Source organism: Nelusetta ayraudi, unplaced genomic scaffold (genome assembly GCF_046127955.1).
Source record: "Nelusetta ayraudi isolate G7.1 ecotype Tasmania unplaced genomic scaffold, CSIRO-AGI_Nayr_v1 ptg000097l, whole genome shotgun sequence".
Classification (NCBI taxonomy): domain Eukaryota; kingdom Metazoa; phylum Chordata; class Actinopteri; order Tetraodontiformes; family Monacanthidae; genus Nelusetta; species Nelusetta ayraudi.
Genome location: NW_027466147.1, coordinates 2705348 through 2729322, shown reverse-complemented (window position 1 = coordinate 2729322; position 23975 = coordinate 2705348). Strand labels below are relative to the sequence as shown.

The window sequence follows — 23975 nt, the reverse complement described above, 5'->3', positions numbered from 1 at the left end:
CTGCACAGTCTCACTGTGTACTGCAAACACTGAAAAATAAGCTGTGACAACGGTAAACTAGTGAGATATAGCTTCAATATACCCACAAAAAAAGCAACACCGCTCCGGTGAAGACGGTGCAAAGCTCATCTGCAAAACTCTTGTTTTCTTGTCATTTAGGATGATTCATAATCCAGTACTTCTGTGTGCAAGCCCTAATGAATTGCCCGCAGCAATGCAAGAAGTAAAGAGGGGAAAGCTTTGATATGCAAAGCAGAGGTGCACCTGGAAAACTGAAGAAAAAAATCTGCAGTGAGGTTAAGAGAGTCCACGGTGAGTCCTGCGGGGCTCCGCTTCCTTCCACTTCCAGCACAAAATAGCACCGAGCTGTTTACAACACACGAGTTGAAGCCGATCAGACATAAAAATGCTATTGAGAAGATCGCAAAAACTTGAAGTGGCAATGGAGCAGTGGACTGTCGACACACAGGGTTCATATGTGATGACAGACACAAGACAGTTTCTGGCGACAGAAGTTCAGTGTTCCAGTCTTTTGAAAAAACCTGGAATATCCATGTAAAGTGCAGCTGTTTGTCATCGACGTAGAAAAAGCTGTCAAAACGTCAAACAAAAGTTGAGTCTTTTGCGCGAGGAGGGGTTGACAGATAAAAGAGAGTTTAGGGACCACAGACTGAATTCAAGCCTCTCTAAAAAATTTTAATCCACCATCTTAGATTTCAAATAGAACCCTCAGCTTCCCTCGCGCTACTCAAACAAACCTACGACAGCTCGCAAAACGGGGTCGGGGGGGTGTGTGTGCCTGGAAGCCTGTTTCCCAGCCCACCGAGCTCCACCACGGGTTAAAGACACACAAAACTGAGGATTAGACAGAGGGCAGGTCTGCAAACACAACCACCAGCATGAGGTTTGTGAGCAATAACTCAGAGTACAAAAACAAAACCACCAAGTTGTGCCATCAGTTATCATCAGAGCCTTGTCATTAACAAATACATGACCTGAAACTCGTAACCTGGCAGATGGAGTGCTTTTTGCCGGTCTTTTGGTTTTTCTCAAAGACATGTTTACTTTGTTCATGTGTTTGAAGATAATGTGTTTGCGCATTAAATCTAAAATAGACCACGCAAACGCTAACAAAAAACAGGCAAATGCTCTGTTCACTCTTTACGCTTCAATAAAGAGGCTATTCTGATAAATGAAGTGGAGAAGTTTGCACGCATTCGGAGCCTTTGTCCACATTCGTAGAACGCGTGATTACGGCGCCGCTGTTTCATCCAATAGTAGAAAATACTGTTTTCTGATTGGCTGATAGGTAGACGATTCAACACAGCTCAGCCGTACGGATGGATGAAGCAGAGCGACCTGCCTTCGCCTCAGCTATTCACAGATTACTTGGATTAGAATAGATGTTTTCCGTCATGACAATAAAAATTGTCAGAGAGTCGACCTGGAACCCACCTGAGATCATCATAAAGATCCAGGTACCATAGGTCCAAACTATTGTTGACTCCTGACTGAGAAGTTTGTAGCTAGCAGCCATGATAATCTGATATCAGCCAAAAAAAAAAAAAAAAAAAAGCCTTTTATCAATTGTGGTACCTTGTGGTACCAAGCGTTCACAATCGCCAGTAAATTTCTATTTTAGTCGCTCGAGTTCTGTTCATCATTAGCACCATTTGGACATGAGGCTACCGGCAGAGGCAGTCAGGCAGATTTATGCTCTACAGTGAAGACGCCACTGGAATGTCTATTCTTGAATCTGCATATGGCGCTCAAGTGCGCACACATGCCCCCAAAACACATGCACACGCCCTGGACTTTTCAAGAGGCCTGTCAAAACAAGAGCTTTTCTTTATTTGCAACAATACCCCACTTGTCTCGCAGAGAGTAGATGTTGTTTTAGAAGATGAGGACTGAGAAAGTGAGATTTGGTGCCACACCTGTGTGCAGGCGGGCCTGTATGCATAGAAAGTGATTTACCGGTGAAACACAGGTAGTTGCATCCCAAAAACAGTGCCACATACGGAGGCTTTATTAAGGAAAGGAAAAGCACCGCACTGCCATGTTTATTATTAAATGGCACCAAATGATTTCCATTGCTTGTTCACAATGGTTGTTTATCACCCCCCCACCCCCCACCCCAAGACTTCTCTGTTAGCTGAAATCTCTTTTTTCATCCCTAGTCTCAGGTTTCCAGAGTGATTCCGTTTGTTCCACTACTACCTGGGGAAAGTGACCAGGGAAACAATGCCTCCAAACAGGTGGGTTTTATGATGTCCGACGCCCTTACTTGGTGCCATAAATCAAACTATAACTTTCCATGGAAATTCACGGCCAGATGGCAGCGTGAGTGGTATGGTTACATTGAACCTTGCAGGGTATCAATGGGAAGTGTGAAATCAATGCTCACTTTATGGGGCTTTGGCTCTCAGTGTGCTGTAAAGAAGAAATTAGAAGAAGAAGAAACTAACACCCCCCCCCCTGCCCCCCCCCCCCCCACCCCCCCCCCATTTTCACTCATCAAAAACAGTTGGTCATTTGGCATTTGACATTTCCTCCTCAAGTGGAAACAGTAGCAGATGTAAAAAGATGAGAAAATGCTCGGGAAACTCCTATTCATTTTTGGCTGGTACCATCTTCTACACATAAAACATGAAGGGAAATTTGCCATCTAGCATATGTGTTGTGTAAAACCCATATTTAGCACAGTAGTAAGCAACAGCATCAATTCTGCACCAATCTGTAGTAGTTCAAATTTTGACCATTTTGTTTTTTCGTTTGCAGAAAATGAACACATTTGAAGTGTATACAGGATCTTAAGTATAAACTGAACTTCATCATGGCACTCGATGACACACTGCCTCAGCTCGTACATTTGCGTAATTTCGTGTTTTGTCTATCCTTGTGTGGTTACCGTTGCTTCCTGCATGAGTTTTAAAAACGATCCCACAAAAACGAATCCACATGAAAACTGAAGCGCTGGCACACACGTCTTAAAATAGTTGCCCCACTGAAAAGGCCAGAATTTTTTTAGGTGGAAATTTAAAATCCTTGCAGTGAAAATGTGGTGTTAGTCTGAGGCCAGAATGGCCAAATCACTGCAACCATGCTGAGAGATGTCAAAATCAATAGTAACTCTTCCTCGGAATAAATGCTATTTGTATTCCAATAATGTGGAATCTCAACAGTCAATGAGTTTACGATTTTGTGGACACCCCCATTCCTTTCTTCCACATGAAAAACGGGCCAAACACAAAAGTGAAAAAAAGAGGTGGAGCAGATCCACAAAACGGCTGCGTTATCATCGGTGCGTCTTACCGCACTGTTACAAAAGGCCCATTCATATAGGGTCCATTTGTTTAGAGCTTGGCAGCCAATGACTAGGTCAGTGACTTAAGTGTTTCCAAATGGTACCAACAAGATCAAACCTATTACAGAGTGAACGTATACGATTTGCTAAAGACCCCCTTTTTTTTCCCCCCCTGTTGCATACCACCACCCACGATCCCATTATGAAAGGGCCAGACTTTACATTTCTGCAGCAAAAAAAAAATCCTCTGTAATCCTTTTCACCAGTGTGTCAACACCGCTAAAGTATGCCACGGCGTTTCAATGCTGCAGGTCTTGCATGCTGTTCTTGGAGCTTACGGGACAATAAAACTGCTAAAATCTTCCCCATCCTGCGTATTGTACTATCAATTTTTGATCTGCAGCTTGAATAACATGAGTAACACTTGCCTGCCAGCAAGTTTGTGTTTTGCAGCTACTGGCACAGGCTTGCTTTCGCACAGACAGACCAGTACAATTGACTAATCTGTGTTTCGGAAGCCGTCCTGTACCTCAAGTTGTAGAAAGAAGGGTGGGAGGCGGAGGGGGGTGGGATTGGAAAGGTGAGATCGTGTAAAGAGAAAAACAGACGGAGGGAAAGCAGTGAAAGAAAGCGGAGGCGGAAAGAACGAGGAAGGCAAACAGAAGGGAAAGAAGAAGCAAACTAAAGCGATAGTGTTTTCGAACAGGGTTGCCTTCAGGAGTCTCAGAGAGATGAACGGAGGAGGTGAAGGAAGGAGCGAAGGTGTGGAAGGGTGAGACGCACGGAGGAGCAGCATTCCTGGCCGCACTGGTTCAGAGGGAGACGGAGGAAGAGGCTGATCTGAAATCCAGATGCCTTCAGGACCAACAGAGTGTCAGTCTGTTCCACTCTCTCTCTCTCTCCCACACACAGACACACGCAGCTCCATCCCCTCTCCAGGACCTCAGTGGCTTTACAAGTCTGCAATCAGCAAGGACTGGAAACATCCACTTGGATACTTTTCACGCCTGTTTTTTCTTGTAAAAGTTCAACTCTCCTTGTCAACAAGAACAGCAGAAGGCCTCATATCAGAAAACCTTCTGTTATGTGCACTTCCACCACTTTCCGGAGGCATTTGCAGGTGAGTCACAATTACGTTTTGTTTTTTTTAACTACCAGATGTAAGAGAAAGTTAGTATCCTGTCAACAGCTAGCCTCCAATATTGACATTTTCATTGAAAACGTGTTTGGGACTCTGCACTGTTTCCTACCAGTGTGTGGGCAACTATCAATTGTCCTCACTTTCATAAAATACTTTGATGTAGTCTGCAGGTTACAACAGAGGCAGTTTTAATGGAGGATTTGTTATGGCACATTCAAAAGATATCATCAAGTCTGAAATTTGATATCATACTCGCTGCTGTGCGATGGATGAGTTGGCATGGCTGCATGTCTGCCGTTGGTTGACGTCAGTGACGTTGGCAGTGGAAAGAGTGTTTTTGGTAACACTTTACAATAAATAATTACCCACAACAGTTTAAAATGTTTTCATATTCATACTTTGTAAATAGGGTTAGGGATTGGCCTACGTCAGTTCATCAATAAACAAATAATAAATGTGCACAAGATGTTATTGCGCTTTTATATTCAGATAGAAAATGCAAAATAGATGTTGTTTCCTTTGGGAACTTTGTTATTTTGATGCCCTACATGCAACATGTTTGGTCCTCATCAAAAGGCCGTAAGAGCAAAGGGTCCGCATCCCATTATCTTCAAAGAACAGTTGAAATTGCAAATATTTACATTTCACATGCAGTGCATGAGACAGAAAATTATTTCGATGCAGTTTGTTTGCTGGGCACATTTGTTTACTCGTCCCCGGCCCTTTGGCGAAGTGCATTGAAGTCCTGTCGGCACCAACAGTGTTAGGGGCTACATGGCAGTTTTGATTTTAATGATTAAAGGCTGGACTACTCTCAGAATAAAAGCCAACTAGACACGGATCAGAACTTGCCAGACTCGGCCCCTGACTGTGCAAAACATTGCAGACTTGCTTCTGTATGTGTCAGTGTAGCAAGACATGAAAACTATGGGAGATTTACAGCCTTGGAACGCAAATGACAGAGGAATCCTCATCCGGGATTGATTAAAGCAATCCATGCACGTCCGTGCAGAGCACTTTTGTTTTGTCATCTAGTCACAATGTGAAGTGAAAAGGTTTTGCTTCATGACACACTAATGAAAAGTAGCCCATTGGCTGAGAAGTCTCCCCAACATCTGCATCTAGACGCAACCCTCAGAAAGACAAATCCTCAGACAAATCCAGCGAGATGAGTTCTGTCACAGTGCAGCCAACTTGTTGGCGAGACATTCTTGTGTTAAAGATGTCAGAGCATCGTGCAAACTTATGCAAACGATGCTGTCAGTCAAAGACCCAAAAAGAAGAAAAGTCACTTCCTGCACTTAATACAACATGTGCAGTTCCTGCACAACATTCTTAGTACAGTACATATATGTTCATACAGTACATATGCCACCCAATACAGAGAATGGCTGGACTTTTGTCAGTCTTTGTCATAGCATTCAGCTCGTCCCATCAAATTTGACCATTTCAATTTCGTCTCCTCGCCTTGACCCACAGTTGAAACTTCTTACAGCAACACTCAAGGGCAATCTTTCAGAGGAAGTTATTGCAAGTTGCGATATGAACCAGTTGCTGTTAACATAATATTGCTGAGCAGCGCTCGTGTTCTTTCGCTGTAGGTTCATCTGTTTTCTCTTTCTCCACCTTATGCAATCTGATGGCTTCTCCTCCATGGTATGGTTTCCCTTCCAGTTTTTTTTTTAATGTTATTATACTTCCTCTCTTTCGAACTCAGTCTTGTAGGACATCCTCTGTTGTTTTCCCAATACGCTCTTTCTGCTTCTGAAGCACATGGACAGCCGCTCTGCTAAAGCAATTTGAGGAGGGCGACGGCACCGAGCTTGGTGGCTGACGCCGTTGATCTGTGATCATCGTAGCGCTTCAAATTCTCCAGACGGACTGAAGTGGCACCTTTACTGCTCTGTAAAGTCAAGGCAGGAGCTGATGCATCATCCTGTTGTGGTCTTACTCTGGCTTTTTAAAAGATGAAGGCTATGTGTGATACCCTATAAAACTTCTAAAATGTCCTACACCGGTCAAATATTATGACTGCAGTTTAAAAGGAAAGGAGATGTTCATTGAGCCATTGACTCAAGACTGGTGGCAGCTACTGGCTTTGTCAAGTGTTAGACATGAACCTCAACTGCTCTATACACAAGATGTGAAAGTCATTAGAGATCTCAAGCCCAGAGGACCCAGGTTCAAGCTCTTGTAACACAAATATCCTACTTAAGGTCCACCCTTGACCCCAACAGTGACTCATTGAACTTTGCAGTCTTTTCTGGCGGGTCATGTGACTCTGCCCTGAATGGTGGTAGGAAGCTCTTTGTGTCAATTAAAAAAAATCTGATAAATGCAGGCGCAAATGTGAGTGTATATATAAACATTGTCCCGAAAAATAGAAATTGTACCACTGTCCTCCTTACACAATCTCATCGCCGGCATCTGACGGCAATTCCCACTGCACCAGTCTGTCTGCAACAATGTCTCTGCATGAGTGATGAACTCTGGCCCGCTGCTAGTATATACACCAGATGATCTTTGTAACTCTGGATCCGGTGAAAGATTCTTTGGATTGCCTCTTGCTCTGAAGCGTGTGAGTCTAAGCACTCACTCACTCACTATTCAGGCTCAATTCTGAGTGTTATATTTACTTGTCTGATTATTTTCATCAGCCCTGTGTTTTATGCTTACCGTCAGAGCTAACTGTAGAAGCTCATTACTCTGAAATCTGTAAAACAAATTCAGGTCCAGTTGGGACCTCTTTATTATTAGGTCGATATAAGGTCAATCTATGTTTGAATAGGAAGTCCAAATTATGAATGTGAATGCCTGTTTGTACAAGATATAGGAGAAACAATGTGTACTACTACTATTATTATTATTATAACTATGAATCTGCATGCACGCCACACACACACACACACACACACACACACGCAGCTGTTAGGTAGATCACCCTCTCAAAGCCAGAAGCCCCAAACGGGCCTCTAATGACTTCAAATATGCAGAGCAAGAGTTTTGTTCAGCGGAACTTGTTACCAGTCCTTTACTTCTTTTATGTATTTATTTTTTAAACCAATTTCTTCACAATAGTGTGCCTTATATGTGGGTAAGTGCTATGATCTCAAACGTTTAAAAATCAGTCCTCTGTAGCCCTGGGGAAGAGGCTTATGGCTAACTAATTTGCCCGTGTGTGAACACGATTAAGTTGAATGGAGAGGATTTGCACAACAGGATTTTGTTCAGCACTCTTAACATAGGAGCTGATGGAGAAGTATTGTGGTTCTGCTCTCCTGCTCATTGATCTCACAGCTTAAAGTTGACGGTTGTCTCTACTTAAATTGCAGTGGTTCTCATTCCGTCAATCTTCTCTTCCTTCCTCCACATTCTCTGTCTCTTAATATTTCATGTAACTACTACTAGGACTACTCCTACTAGTACGACTTAAGTTTTATATTAAAACATTGGCACTATTAAGCAAAGAAATACCAAGGGAGGTGATTATTGGCCTTTCAATACATTGTACGTACACATGTTTTATTCATTGCTAAAACAACCCTTCTTTCCATCCGTCAACTTGTTGAAGTCAAATTATATTTCGGTTCTCATTACAAAAGAATAAAGCACGATCTCCAGTCTCCTGCGTAATTCGCTCTTTTCTTCCCGTTCAGGTGTATTGATGACGTGAGCGGTCAGCCAGCCATCCAGTCATGGCGCTGTGGTGGGACAGCAACATCTCCTGCAGGTTGGCTGCAGTCTGGTTTCTGCTTCTCTTCTCCTCACTGCTATGGCAATCGGTAAGTCTTTGCCAGAGAACAACCTTTTTTTTTCTGACACGCATTATTATGCACTCTTTTTTTTTTCCCCCAAAAGAGCAGAGTAGGCTGTTTGCCATTGGTGTAGAAGATCTGACAAAAATTCACATTTTCAGCTCTGCTGCTCAACCCACAAATGCATGCTGCTTAAATATGTGGCACAATTTCAAAGGGATGCAAAAAGGCTTACTAGTGGTACAACTTTACTTTACTTATATATTTCTTTAAATGCTATGCTTCAGACCTATCAACACACTCGTTGTTATACAGGTCTGAAATGATCTATTTATTTGAATATTGCTTGTCTATATTTTACAAACGTATATTAAAACGGCTGCTTGACTCTCTCGGACCCTCTCCTTCTGTTTAGACACGGGCTGTCGCATCCTGTCCTCGGAGCTGCAGTTGTCCAGGTGTCAAAGAGGTCCACTGTACTTTCAGGCACCTCAGCAGTATTCCAAAAACCTTCCCCAAAGACACAGAGAGACTCAACCTGGGGTAAGATTCAAACCACATGAGCAAACAGAAGCGCTGAAGCCGTTCTTGTCAATAGCAGCCCATGGGGGTAAAAAAATGAAAACACTCAACAGGAAGTTGCGTGGAATGCGGTGTGGGGAATTTGTCAGAAGCGTTTTGGCTGACCAGGAAATGACCGTCATTCTCTTCAATTGTTTCCAATCCCGAGCGCAACAAGAAGTGTTTCATTCAATTACTTTTCATATGACCTCCCCCTCAAAATTAACAAAAAAAGCATAAAGTGTAGTTTACTAGTGGTTTATCAGAGGTCAACCACCTGACCCTGGATTCATCAATGAGGTCAGCAGCAACGCGCATGGCCGGTCCAGCTTTGTCCACAGTAGGATAGGAAAGTCTCAATAACAACAGTTGTATGATGTGACGCTCTACCCCAGATACAATAACACCATGAGATGTTCACATACCAACTTTTATTACCTCATATCTGACAACGATGAAAATCGCGTATTGCCCCTTTAATTTAAAGCATCTGCTTTAGAGCAAGTAAATAAGGCCTTAGCAGCAACATGTGGTACCAAAGTGACTCCAGAGGAAATAAATCGTCTAATCAACTCCACATGGGGTTCTGTAGTGTTTCTGTAGTTTAATTGCCCTAAAGCACAACAAATACCTTCGCCACTGATTAATCATTGTAGACAAACTTTCAAAAGGAAATAGAGGGGGCGGGGGGGGGGGAATCCTATTTACATATCAAACAGGGAGAAGTGCTTCAGGTTTTACAAGAAGCTTTTCTTCACCTCAGCTGGATAAGCTAAGATAAGTTGGCGTCGATCAACATTTAATATTGATCAGATACCAAGTAAATAGAGTATTGCCGATATGTTACCAATACGATACAACAATCAATCAATATTTTTTTGATTAAGGTGGATGAATATCATAATGTATTAACATGTATCTTGATATTATTGTCACAATCTCACTTGGAGGGGTGTTCCAAAAACTCTTTTTGTTTTGGGTGCTGGTGTAATTAGATCCAGTGGCCCTGTGCAACACAACCGCTGACCCTGTGCTGATGTAAAACTATTTACAGCAAAGAAATACATATTACAGACAGAAATTCAAAACACTGAGCCAAATCTAAATTGGTCAAATTCCAAACAGTAAAAGATAAAGTGGTCCTCATTCTGTCTCCTCATGCATTTAAAGTTTTTTGATCAAATTCTATTTAAAGTTGGCAGGTTAGCTCCCTTGCAGCTGTATTTGAAAGATCACATTGCCTAAGCATGCAGATAATCAGTGTTTGCTGGCTAGGTTTGGTACCCCCACCCCCCGCCCCCCCATTCCTGACACCTCCACTGACCCACTGTTATACTTTCACCCCAATAACTGGTCCTGTTCATTCTCTCTCACACACAGCTACAACAGCCTGACGATGGTAGAGGGCTCAGAGTTTAGGTCGCTCAGGCGACTGGAAATGCTCATGCTGCATGGCAATGACATTACAACGATCGAGCCAGGAGCGTTTTACAGCCTGCGATCACTACAGGTAGATTTTTGTGTGTGTGTGTGTGTGTGTGTGTGTGTGTGTGTGTGTGTGTGTGTGTGTGTGTGTGTGTGTGTAATATGGTGTGGTCCTTTGGCATGGCTACTCTCAACATGGGCCAAAGTATTTTCATTAAGAAGTTACACATTCTAAAGAATTTACTAGTATATGGGGGTCAAAGTTCAACTTTGTCCGAGAGACATGGGGCTACTTGCTTTTTCATCGGGAGCCCTCAAGACACACCCACGCCAAATTTGGAGCTCCTAGGGCATGAGGAACCCCGAAACCCTAACCCTAATTCCAGCCTTATCACTAACCCTAATGCCATGCAAGTCTATACAAAGGTTACGCTCACTTTTAATGCCTTAGCATCAGGGTTATAAGTCACATATAAGAAAGGGGAATGTTGTACCACACCATGGAAGCATGTTGCAACATTCCATATAACAAAAAAAAAATTATCATAAAGATATCATGTTAAAATGTCAAATCAATAAAAATCACCATATCCAGCAGATGCAACCATGGAAAGCACTCCACAATATCAAACAATGATATTTTTGTAGTTCTGTCATTCTGCTGTCTTTCTGTTAATATTAACAAACATGAAGGTCCAGTCATTTATTGACTATATATATATTTAACTTGCGGCCCACCAATAATACTGAGTAGGTGTTAACAATTTAAGAGTTTAAGACTTGGAAAGTACAAGCAGACAACAAAGCCGACACCGCAAAGTCCTAAAGAAGTCGTTAAATTCTTTCAATTTAATCCTTTTCAAACCCTCTTAAACCATGGTGTGGTGGTGTCGGGGTCAATTTGACCCACTTTGAGACAAATGCACACAAACACACACAGTCACACAGAGCCCAACCATCACACACATGCATACATACATACATACATGCACAAAAAGAGAGCCCACTTTCAAAAAGTTTCGTCTGTTCCCTTTTCTTGTAGTTTTTCCCCTTACCTAAATAATGATCAAATGTAAGCAAACCGCTCTCATTATAAACTACCACTAACTACTAATGACATGCAGTTTGTTTTTGATAGTTCACTTTAGCGGCCATGATTTCTTTTAAACGTGATGATAACGCGTCTCGTTCTTGTGTCCACCAGATCTTGAAGTTGAGTTACAACAAGCTGACTACGGTGAACTCTGGTATTTTTCAAGGCCTTGTCAGCTTAATCCGTCTTCACCTGGACCACAACCTCATTGACTTCATCGAGCCGTACTCCTTCTCAGGCCTGACTTCCCTTAAGTTACTGCAGCTGGAGGGAAACCTCCTCAAGGAGATCCACCCACATACATTTATTACGGTGTCAGTACTGGGAAACTTCTGGACATCTGGACTCAAGTAAGAAAAGAAAAAAAAAATCAAAATAGTACTTTTTTATACTCAAAGCTGACCAATGTGTTTGTCTTAGATACCTACACCTGTCAGACAATCTTCTGGAGCAACTCCCTGCTGCAGCACTTCAGACAGCACCGAGGCTTGAAGTCCTAACTCTACATAGTAACCCCTGGGCCTGTGACTGTCAGCTACGCTGGCTGTTACAGTGGAGCAGCACACATGAAGGTAGAGATACTTCACGCAGCCCTCTAATCCGGCACATCTGATCCTATAGCATAACATTGGTGTCACCACTTCTACCCTTTCTTACCTCGTTAGCCATTCAATTGGTTCTTTGTTTAACGCCAGTTACTTAACTCTGTTGACTGGCCTTCCTAATATCTGTTACCGGTATCATCTCATTGACAGTGGTGACAATGATAACGGTATGCAATGATTGATTGATTTGTGGTGGACTTGTTTGTCGTCCATGAAAGTCATTTAAACCAGTCTCATATGCTAACTAAGGTGCTGATGATATATCATTGTGTGTGTATTCAGAACATAATGTATTTTAATGACTAATGACTTCTTATGTCTCTTGTGATTACTCATTATCAAAGGAATAATAAAGTGCAAGAAGGAGCGTGGCTTAAGTGAGATTTGCCCCCTCTGCTCCTCTCCTCAAATGCTTAACGGAACACTTTTGCTCGAATTGTCTCCTGACAAGCTCACCTGTGAAAGGCCGGCTCTTTCGTCTCCCCTCAAACTAAAGGACAATCCAGCTTGGGCTGAATTAGAGGCAGAGCCTGATTTGCCCTATACTCGTGACTTTGAGAAGCCATTAGCACGTCTAACAATTGTTCTGTCTGACAGCCATGGAAACAGTGCACACGTGGCATGTGAAGTACGACATCCTGGAGACAGTTCAGCCATGACGTGGATGGCGAATCCAACTTTCCCTGGACAACTGACCGTCAATGTATCACTGGTTACTTCCCTGGAATGTGAGATTGACCGGGAAATGCTGCAGAATCTGTGGCAATTGGTTGCATATTACTATGAATACCCTGCTATACTAGAGAGAGGCCAAGAGAGAGGAAATGCAAGTGGGCTAACCTATCAATATGATCAATTCAGGGACGAGAATTCCCCTTATTTTACTGATCTAAAAGGATATCTAGGAGCAGAACCTTCATGGCTCCTTCAACCTAAAGTCACTTTAAAGCTTAACAGGCAGCAGACAAGTAGTAAGAAACTAGTCATGGAGTTTGCTACTGTAATCACTAAGCATGTCAGCAGCCGAGCTGGACAGGAAGATGGCAATGACTTCACCTGGGCCCTAATTCGCAAAAGAACAACAGGGCAAATTCAAACTGCACTGGAGGGTTCAAAGACTACCCTGGGATGCAGTCTCATCACTTCAGACCCAGCAATGAAGTTGGAGTGGATTCTCCCTGATTTGTCCGTTGTGGAAGACGGGAATGATAAGATTAAAATTTCTGAGAGAGGACAACTTATAATTTTAAACGTTTCTCTGTCTGACTCAGGTCTGTATCATTGCATGGTAAGAAGCAAGACTGGCGTGGACTTGGTGCCCATAAGGCTTACCATAAAGGAACGTACACTCATCCCCACTGCTTTTAATGGAGAGAAAATTGTGGTTGAAAATGGACAATCTTTCTCTCTCCCATGTGAAGTAAAGTCAGTCCAACCAAGTCTGACAGTATGGTACCTGCCCAAAAACCAAGCTCTGCTCCCCACACAAAAGACAAGGAGAGTAGAAGTAATGGAAAATGGGACTTTAGTGGTACAGAGATCAATGAGGGAAGACACAGGTGAATACAGCTGCTTAGCCTCAAATCTGCATGGTGTTGATATGCTGTCACACATGGTTGAAGTGACAGGAGTAAAGGCCTCTGATAGGCCCCATGTGCAGACTTACAGAGAACAGCATAACCTCCCAAGTGGTGCACAGGAAGAAGGTTCAGGAGATTACCAGGAAACTGTTCATCTTTTTGCAACAAAGGTCCCCAACAAGGCAGGGACACAGAAAAAGAAGCCTTACATATTACCAAAAAGAATACAAGTAAATGGTGCAAAGAGAAAACCAAATGTATCTATAAAGGAATTGGATCCAAATCGTTGGGAAGAGATGATAACAAAAGCTAAGAGTAAGCCAAGTGTTCCACCCACAGTCTGGTCTATTACTGAGCCAAACACAGTGTCTGTCTCAACAAGTTTGTCTGAATCTACTTCTACAACTAGTGCTACAATTGTTACAACAGACAGCTCATACCTCACTGCTGTTCCATCTGATATAAGCACTGAACCGACAAATTTGCCTACTAGGACCGAATCCATAACCAAGGTGTACATTGCAAAGGAGAAATCAGCAAAGGGACGTGACAGTGTAACAGGGAGTCCTCCACAGTTCTCTCAAACTTTGCCCCCCAGTACCACAGAACAAACCAAACACAATGAACCAAGAATGAACAAAATGCCTATTTCCAAAGATGTTATCGAAACCCCTCAGCCGGATAAAAAACACAATGACGACAGGAGAAGGAACTATAACCTTGTACCCGGTCAGACAAACAGACGAAGGCCACCTTATAGACGTAGAAGACCACCAATGAGAAGGCTGCGTCCGCATGTACCTTCCTTATACAGGATATCCAACAACACGCAATCCACTGTCCTACCATTACCAACAACGAAGACTAGCACAACAACTATTGAGACAACTATTACCACACCAGCTTTTGCCACAGTTGGAAATGATCAAACCTCGCCATCTGCAAAGTATCAGACAGCAGAGAAGGAAGAATCCCATGGAGGAAGTGAGGAACATTTAAACAGTGAGCACTCTAACACTAATGAGCTTGACAAAAGTTTGATCAAATTCCAGAAGGCCATTGGAAAGGATTCTGATAAACATATTTTTCCCACTACACAGACAAAAGTCAGTGATCTGCTTTATCCAATTAAAAGCACAGTGAAAGAGGGTGACGCTGTAAACCCAAACATAACTGAAAGGTCAAGAACCATGAATGGAATGCCAATTGCTGAAAAGGTTACAGACGCTACACTTGAAAGTGAAAAGAATCAGGAGGCAGTAACAATAAAAGTTGCACACGAACACACTATGGAGATTAAAAGCACTGAAAAATTAAAGGTGAAGGTAGCTACACAAAATAATGTAAAGGGTGACAAAACATTGACAACACACAATAAATCAGGCCCGAGCCCCCAGTCCCCAGTAGAACAAAACCCACAAACCCAAGAAAGGACTCCATTTTCAAAGACTGGAATAAATGCTACAACAGAAAAAACAGGAGGAGAATCACACATACACGACAGAGAGGAAATTAAACCAAAAGCTGTGCCTGAGACTCACATTTTCCCAGTAATGGAACCGGTGCACCCATGGCTTCATCATAGCAAAGAGGGAGGAGGACAAACAATGCCCTCAGGGAGACCCCATTCAAATGGAGACAAAAGCCTTGGAAAACAACACAAACAAGTCAATTCAGGAGCCCCTCCGTTATCCCGTTGGCCTTCGAAACATCATCATCATAATTTTTACCCACTCTACCCCACCTGGCCTGGACAGAGTTCTGCACCTCATCTTCGGCAAGGTAAATAATACTACTATATAATGTTATAATACTTGCAACAAAAAAGATTGCTCATTATCCACCATGATAATACTACATTTAATCAATTTTCCTTTTATATATTTGTTTGCTCCAAGGACCTGGATCTCAGCTCCTATCCACTCAGAGACCCTGGTTTCAACCCCACCCTTGGGCTCAAATTCCTGTTGCCACTAACCCTCCAGACATCTCAGCTGAAACAGTGAAGCCCACACCTTCAGTCATTGGGGCCACAGTCAACTCCAAATCCACAACTTCTAGTTCTCTCCCATACAATCACCACCATCACAATCATCGCACTGATGGCAAGATGCATACCATGGATAAGCTATTTCTGTCAAGACTGAGAAACCGATACAGGCAGGTAAGATGAGCCTAGGTTTGGTTGGTGGCCGGTGCGTGTGACTATGTTAAAAAACTTTTTTTTTTTAAATACATCAAGTAAAGTACTTGCTACTACTGGCAGTAAAATGTCATATCTTACATTTGCACAATTCTAAGCCAAGTTTCCCCAAGATTACCATTGCTTTTGATAACTTCTAGGCACAGCTTGATCGACTCACTCAGCTTGGGAGGATGGCAACACCTAAGCCTCGTCCTGGCTACAACAACCCCGGGGCTTTGATGACACCTAAACCCAATCCTTCCCTCCATAGACCATCCATAATCATACCAGCAGTACCTACTGTTTTTTCTTATACCACACAACACCATCCTAAACCTGTGAAACCCACATCGCTGACACTTCCTAGTTTCATCCCTCAGTCCAACCGTCATGCTGGCCCTGAGGTTTCGCAAGAGACTCGATGGCCAATACGTGGTAATTTGTTTTCAAATGCATACTTTTTTTTTTCACAAAATAATTTTAGCATTTGATATTGTTCTGATCATTTTCTCCCACTGTCAGCAGCAGGCCAAATTAGCTCTGAGCATCCCACTCCTGAGCCCTCTGCTTCTTGGCTAACGGAGGCAGGAGGTGCTGGGATGAAGCCTCACATTACAATGTTGAATTCAGCTAGCGTCTCAGTTCTGGCAGAGGGTGATGTTTTCCTGCCATGTAAAGCAGCAGGAAATCCAAAACCCAGCATATCATGGACCAAAGTCTCCACGGGTAAGATAATGACAACAAATCACTATTAAACCAACAAAAATATTCCTACCACTGAATCCATCTTTATGCTGTTCTAAATTGAGTAACATTGAATTTTTAAAGTGGTGTGCTTGCATAGTATTTTTGAAATTAGAGGCTCTGCTTCATAAGGCTGTCTTAGTTAATGTAACTTAGCCTGAGCGAGTAATTTTTTGCGTTCTACAAGACTGCAAATCTTTTGTGTGCTATCAATGAGGGAACCCCAAAAGTGCGTGCAGTGATTGCACGGAGACACATCTTGTTTTTTTGTTTTTTTTTAATTACACGTAACCTTTTTAACACATTTACAACATTTTATATCCACTTTATTTTCCTGTGCAGGTGCCACCATCTCAGCTGACAGTAAGCATGGCCCCCGATTTGAAGTCTTCCAAAATGGAACTTTTGCTATTAAAAACATCCAGCTTCAGGACAGAGGGCAATACCTCTGCACTGCCCACAACAGGTTTGGTTCTGATCGCATGGTCGTCACCTTAGCAGTTCAGACTGAGGCCCCCAAGATGAAGCCACCTAAATCCACAGATATAGCAGTCTACTTGGGCCAAACTGTCACTCTTGACTGCTCTGCTTCTGGAAAACCGACTGCACAAATTTCCTGGATTCTACCGGACCGGACTTTTGTATGTGAAATTGGGGATGTCAAAACTGTCCTGTCCCCCACCTCTCTGCTTCAGAATGGATCCTTGCAAATTCAGTCTCCCAATTTTTCCAGCAAAGGGGAGTATAAATGTATTGCAAGCAACGCAGCAGGTGCTGATACAATCACTTACAACCTCCTTGTCGCTGCCCTGCCTCCAAGCATCGGTGAGGATGCAAGGGATTCTATGATCATTCAACCAGGTACAGAGAAAACTGTGAAGTCGTATTTTTTTTTTCCCCCCAAGAAATTCCTTTCTGGTAAACACAGTAATGTGATTGTATTAACAAGTAAAGTATTGTTCTGTTTGACAAATTGCATCCAATTAGGCAAGAGTATGTATTTGCACTGCTTCGTAAAGGGTGAACCACCACCCACACTGAAGTGGACAATTCCATCAGGAGTACTCGTGAAGCCAACACAGTTTCTTGGAAACAGGCTGTTTGTCTTTCCCAATGGCACACTGTACGTGAGGAATGTTGCACCAAGTGATGCTGGCAGGTATGAAGTGTGATTTTGGTTAATAGAGATGTTACTGCGATAATCAACTCAACTTGTGGTGTAGAAGTCATGCCAACTCTTAAGGGATCATTTTAGTGCAGCAACAAGGAAAAAACAAGCCCGTCTGGAAGTGTGAAAATTGTCACTTTTCACACTTGGTGTGTTAGTTGGCATGTCAGTAATGCAAAAAGACATATTGGAGCTGAAAAATACAGTGTTTCGCTCCCCATTTGATGCATAGAATTCAGATTTACCTTGGTATTGTTTTTCTTGAATAAGGTATTTTGATTATATGCCAAATTGTGTAAGATTAAAAAAAATATGTTAAAGACAGTAAAGTATCATCCTCATCCCCAGATTTGTGTAAATTGTAATAGTGCGTGTGGGTGTTGGGCAGCTATTAATGCACTGTGTGAAGCGAAATAGGGGATTTTGTTCACTTGGGTACAGACTGCTTGCTTTTGAATGGGATGCTGGCCTTTTTTTTTTTTTTTTACAGTTTTGTTGTGAAAAAATACATACATTTTAGGTTCCCCTGTGTTTTCAGTACTCGGGTTTTTCAAATCTCATATGGTTGAATCAGTAACCTTGATCCTCTCACAGGTATGAGTGTCTGGCCTCCAACCCCGTGGGAACAGCTAAAAGAACCATCCTGCTGGACGTGAGGGCAGATGTTCCCTCATTCTCTCGCCAACCTCCTGCTCCTCTCCCAATCCCTCCCACTCAGCACCAAACTGTGCCATCACGTCAGCACTCAGTCTCAGCTATGTACGGTTCCGCTGTCTTCCTCCACTGTCCCGAGTCTTTTGGATCCCCGAGAGGCACCTTCTGGCAGCTACCCTCCAAGATCATTGTGGAGCACCGGCACAGGTAATTGACTTAAAGTAAATTCCTGAGTGATTCTGAAGCACGCATATATTAAAATATTTTAGTTTCCATTCAACTTGACTGACCTTTGACCTAAACTTTACTCTCTGCCATCTCCCTGTAGTCCAGAGAGACCAATTAAAGTCTTCCGCAATGGGACTCTGAGGATACTTCAGATAACAGAGTTGGATGGCGGAAATTATCTGTGTGCCTTTCAGCGGCCAAACGGGGAGGACGTAGAGCTCTTTCATGTATGTACAGAGGGGAAAAATAACTTCTGCCAACTGTATTCCATAAAAAGTTTGATTTTTAGGTTTATGGCATTTTTGTTCTTAATGATCGAGTAATGAATTAATTTGTATTTATTATTCACAAGAGGTTTGAATCCTTGTGCAAATACACCAAAGCAACGTGGTCACGGCTGGCTTGAGGTGTTCCACATGCTAGAGTGGTTTCAGTTACATATTGGCGTCTCCTTTGACATTAAGAATGGTTGTTTTTTCAGATCTCTGTGTTTTAGCTCAAACTTGCTGAAAATTTGACTGCGTGAAAGAAGAAACTGATGGGTTTTTCCTTGAAGAGTATGTATTACAGCTGATTGTTTATTTAATCAATTTGGTCTTCATGTATCAGGTCGATGTGTTGATGACCCCTCCCAGAATTGAGCATGTGAGGACTGCACAGACACAGGTCACCTTTGGAGAAATTTTCCAGGTAGCTATACATCCATCCAGCCATCTGTCTATCTGTGTATATATCAGCTTCTCTTATTTATCTTAGAGTGATGAAGATAGATGAAGTTCTAATTACTATTGATTTCCTTCTATGGGTTAGGGGAAGCCTACTATGGCGAGTGACTCCAACATGTAAAAACAAACACCCCAGCCAAAAAATATCACCTAATTTTCTCATAGACTTATCAGGCCTAGTTTGTCTAGAAATAGAGATGTTTCTTGGGAAAAATACATGCATGTGACTCTTAAATGGAAAATGCAGGTGGCATATGAATGAACTTGAGCAATACTTAAAATTGATTCTGCTGTAGGTATTTTGGAGGAACACAAAGTTGCGAGTTTGAGACAAACAGGACTGCATATTATGGACATGGTCACAATCCATCCTTTACTTTCAGGTGGACTGTGTTGTAACAGGTCTTCCCAATCCAGAAGTCTCCTGGAGTCTTCCCGATGGAACCTTGATCAACAACGCACTTCAGTCAGACGACAATGGCCTTCGCAGTCGTCGCTATGTAATTTTTGGAAATGGAACTTTACTTCTACAGCAAATGGGCAAAAGAGATGAGGGTGACTACACTTGTTATGCTAGGAACAAACTGGGCAAGGATGAGAGGAAAGTGAGCGTGACAGTGGGGCCAGACGCTCCCAAGATTCAACTGAAATCACAGTCACTTGTTACCGTAAAATTGGGAGAATCTGCTAAATTAGGCTGTGTAGCAATAGGAGAACCTTCACCGAACATCATGTGGATCTCACCAAGAAATGAAATGATATCAATGCCCTCGGACAGATTTCAGATCTTGGAAGATGGAATGTTGGTGAAAAAAGTGACATTGGATGACGAAGGGAAATACGTGTGTGTGGCACGAAATCCTTTTGGTGACGATGTTAAAAACGTGTGGCTTGAAGTTGAACCCCAGAAGCCCTCAATCAGCGGTATGAAAGGAAAAAGCATCACAAGGGCTTTGGCCGTCTTCTACCAAACATCACTACTGGATTGCAGAGCTGAGGGCAAACCTGTGCCAAGAGTCTGGTGGGTCACTCCTTCTGGACTCTCGCTCCCGACACCTTACCTGGGAGGTCGCTTCCAAGTCCATCGAAACGGCAGCTTGGAGCTGAGAGGTGTGAGGAAAACGGATGAAGGACAGTACCTGTGTATGGCCAAATCCAATCTTGGCGAAGCCTCCCTTTTAGTGAACCTAGACGTGGCGTCTTTGGCCGAGAAACCCAGTTTTCTTGTTCCTAACATTGAGATCTTACCATTAAAGCAATCCAGTGGTCTGATCAGCCTAGAGTGCCCTGCTCGCGGTAAACCTAACCCAGAGTTCACATGGATCCTACCCAACGGAGCAGCGTTGGCACCTGGTGTTAGGCTGCAGCGCTTCATGCACCATCTGAGTAATGGAACCCTTCACATTTCTCAACCTGTTGTAAGTGACAAAGGAGTGTACCGATGTGTCGCCAAGAATGTGGCAGGCCAAGCGGAGAAGCGCTACGCTCTGGAAGCAGGCAGAAAGCCAGTGATCAGAGGATCTACAGGTAGGTTTTTTTTTTTTTTTTTTTTTTTTAATCCTTTAAAAAAAAACAACTTTTGATTTAGTCAATTAAGAATTACAATCATTAAGGACTTTGAGTTGTAGAGGCACAACTAGTCACGGGCATAATGTATACTAACTTAAAAGTCTATGTGTGCATGCACTCGCACATAAAAACTTGTTCGGTATGGCAAATTTAAAATTTGTGGTGACAATTGAATGGCAAAGACACAAGAATTTGCTTTGCCTCTAGGTAAGAATGAGTATTACAATGGTAAATGATAAATGATAAAATGTGAAAATATACTTTACCAGGTGGGGTGAGGATAACCTACGGCCAAAATCTCAACCTTCCTTGCACCGTAGACGGCTGGCCACAGGCATCAATCACGTGGACGTTACCCAACGGCGTCGTTCTGGACAAACTCCAAAACGTTGGACGGGTATCTCTGCTCGCCAACGGGACACTCCAAGTGAGGCAGGTGGCCACCTTTGACAGAGGAACATACACTTGCAAAGCCTCCAACTCTTTTGGCTCATCAGTGATGCCCTACCCGGTCTCGGTGATGGTTTTCCCACCGCGCATCACCAGTGCATTAGCTTCGATTACAAGAGTCAGTCGGGGATTACCAGTGACATTAAACTGCATCGGCACAGGTACTCCCAAGCCTGATATTTCATGGACACTGCCAGGACGCACCACGCTTGTCCCACATAGTCGCTTTATGGTGCAAGGAGGGATCTTCATGACCGAGGAGGGCAGTCTGGTCATTCAGAATCCTGTACTTACACACTCTGGCATATACAAATGTAATGCTAAGAATGCTCTCGGAACTGACTTCAAGTCAACTTACCTGCAAGTATTCTGAGTTTGAGTCAGTCATGTGGTCTTTGACAAACAGAAGAACAGCAAAAAAATACTGAGGAATGAGTGGGAATTTTATTTTCCACCAAGAATTTTTTTTTCAAAGCATAGTGACTCAGAAGAGTCAGAAACTGACTGCTGGATCAGGATACCCTGCGATGCTTCAAATATGGGCATGTGGTTAAGCTATGTTAGATGTAGCATATAAATGTTGCTCTTTTCGAGTATAGTACCTCAGTTTGTAATGTAAATGTCCTTAAAAACTTTCAGTTCTTAACTTCTTTCTTTATTTCAAATATTTTTTTCATTTCCTTAACGTGTGTCTATCCTCAGTTTCAGTTTTTTGCTTTTTCCATTATCACCTTCTTATATAAATAAGAGTTTTACCTTGCAAAACAAATTCACAGTGGTATGAGAGAAATTCCACAGCTCAAAGGGCCACGTATGCCCGAGTGCACCGATTTACACAGAATACATTAGATACCTCTTACAATTATTTTATGTGTTGATGGCATCACACTTCAAAAAAAAAAAAAAGATAGCAGTGCCATTTGTCCAAACACTAATCCAGACACTTTACCAAATTTTCATTTGCAATAAATTCAAATGAATTAAAATAATGTTAATTTGTGTCAGTGTTAGTGACTACAATGTAACCAATGTCATTTAATGAGAATTGGGTGCTGTGCATGCTGAGAGGAAATAGCTACATTTGGCAGACAAGAATACAAACAAAGATGCACATGAAACTGCAAATATGTAATTTATAAGTCCAAAAAAATAAAGCCCACTGTTTGTATTTTGTACAGGTTGTGTTGTTAATACTAATACGTAACAGTAACAAATTTTTTTTGCATATTTCCCAGAATTTGTTCCCCCCACCCCCCTTGTCTGTGGATGTAGTAGCAGCAGCAGCTGCCTGCTCCCTTTACAAGATGCTGTCTTGCAGTCACGACTGCTGCTGTTTGCTGGACATTGTGGAGGGGATCCCAAATTACCATAACGCTGCTGTAATCGCTCATTTCAGTCGCTGCCATCGGCTTGCATCAGTGACCACAGTCTTTTAACTATTAGTTGTGGCACTTTTTCAAATCCCTCCAAGTGTGTGTACACTGTATGTAAATGTGCGTAACTATTCCTCCTCGGTTTCACCAGAATATGAATGCCCCTCTGAGACTTGGCGAAGGATAAACGGGCTTTTGACTGGGGAAGAAGGGAGCTTTGTCAGACACAACCATTGGGATTGTTTCGAAATAGCACGAAAGCGTGTGTGTGTGTGTGTGTGTGTGTGTGTGTGTGTGTGTGTGTGTGTGTGTGTGCGTGCGCGTGTGTGCAAGAGCTTATGTGTGTCTCTTTAAATGAAAAAGAGAGAGTGTATGTCTGTGAGGAAGAGATTGTGTCTGTGTGTTGAGGATTATTCAACACACTCAAGCGTGTCTGTGTGTGTGTGAGCGACTATAGGGAAGAGAAACGTTTACTTGGTGAGAGAACAAGCGCAAGTGTTTGGTGTTTCTGTCAGCATTTGAGTGCGACACCAGCAGACAGAGAGTGCGCACAAGCGTGTGTGTGTTCAGCTGTTGGTGAACATAAGAGAATAAGGCTAAAGCTCACAACAGCACCTTGCAGAGTTACAGTGCATGTCTTCAAAAGGCAAACGCAGCTTAAGAACAAACAAACAAAAAACATTCCGAGACGGGCGGGTTCCGCTTGGAAAGTGACACTAGACTGTGATTTTCTTTCTCTTCACCTGAGTGGTTTTTCTGTACAAATTCTAAATCCGAGTCAGAATTAATCCCACGGTGAAGTTAATTACGTTGCAGCACTCGCACAAGAAAAATAAAGCCCAACAAGGCCACTAAAATCTAAAAAAGAAAATAAAGTAAAGGGGAAGTGGACTGCGTTAAAGTAAGATGAGCAGTTACAAATCAACAGACTGACAAGGTAAAATATCTTAAAATACAAATTAACTGTATATGTACAATAAAAAGACTATTTTGAAGTGCAAAACTAAACAGACAAAGACAACGAAATCAGGACAGGAAGTGAGATGATTGTGAGGGGAATGGCCAGTGCAAGAATCACTGCTGATTAAAGTGATGAGTTGGAAAGATATAGATATAGATAGATTGTGTTATTATTATTGTATTGTATGAACAAATACAGGTGTGTTTTAATGTGGTTAAACATAAGCTGTTAGCAGAGTTAACATCAGATCAATATCTCCAGAGAACGATGCCGATAATAGTCAGTTTACCCAGCAGCCCCTCTGTTGTAGCTGGTGTTGATTTTTTGCATAAAAATAGCTCCTCTGGAGTTTTTTTTTTTTTTTTTTAAAGAAGAGTGGATCATTACAAACCCTATTGGACGACTGCATCTGAAGCCCGCTTCAGTGAACTGCATCGAGAGCAGAAAAAAA

At 42.4% G+C, this 23975-nt stretch overlaps 1 protein-coding gene across 2 annotated transcripts; it reads left to right on the top strand.

Moving 5' to 3' along the window:
- Positions 1-3997: 3997 nt before the first annotated feature.
- Positions 3998-22335, top strand: LOC142902770 (matrix-remodeling-associated protein 5). 2 transcript variants are annotated; one of them, XM_076048193.1, is made up of 17 exons: positions 3998-4427; positions 8105-8230; positions 8619-8746; positions 10145-10274; positions 11394-11632; positions 11703-11854; positions 12232-15249; positions 15366-15631; positions 15811-16087; positions 16178-16378; positions 16739-17257; positions 17384-17555; positions 18159-18425; positions 18547-18673; positions 19056-19136; positions 19555-20698; positions 21010-22335. In XM_076048193.1, exons 2-17 carry the CDS (start codon positions 8144-8146, stop codon positions 21561-21563), a joined length of 7362 nt encoding a protein of 2453 aa, XP_075904308.1. In that variant the 5' UTR covers positions 3998-4427; positions 8105-8143; the 3' UTR covers positions 21564-22335. The 2 variants fall into 2 exon arrangements, with proteins under 2 accessions (XP_075904308.1, XP_075904307.1); XM_076048192.1 differs by having other exon boundaries at positions 16175-16378.
- The last annotated feature ends 1640 nt before the right edge of the window (positions 22336-23975 follow it).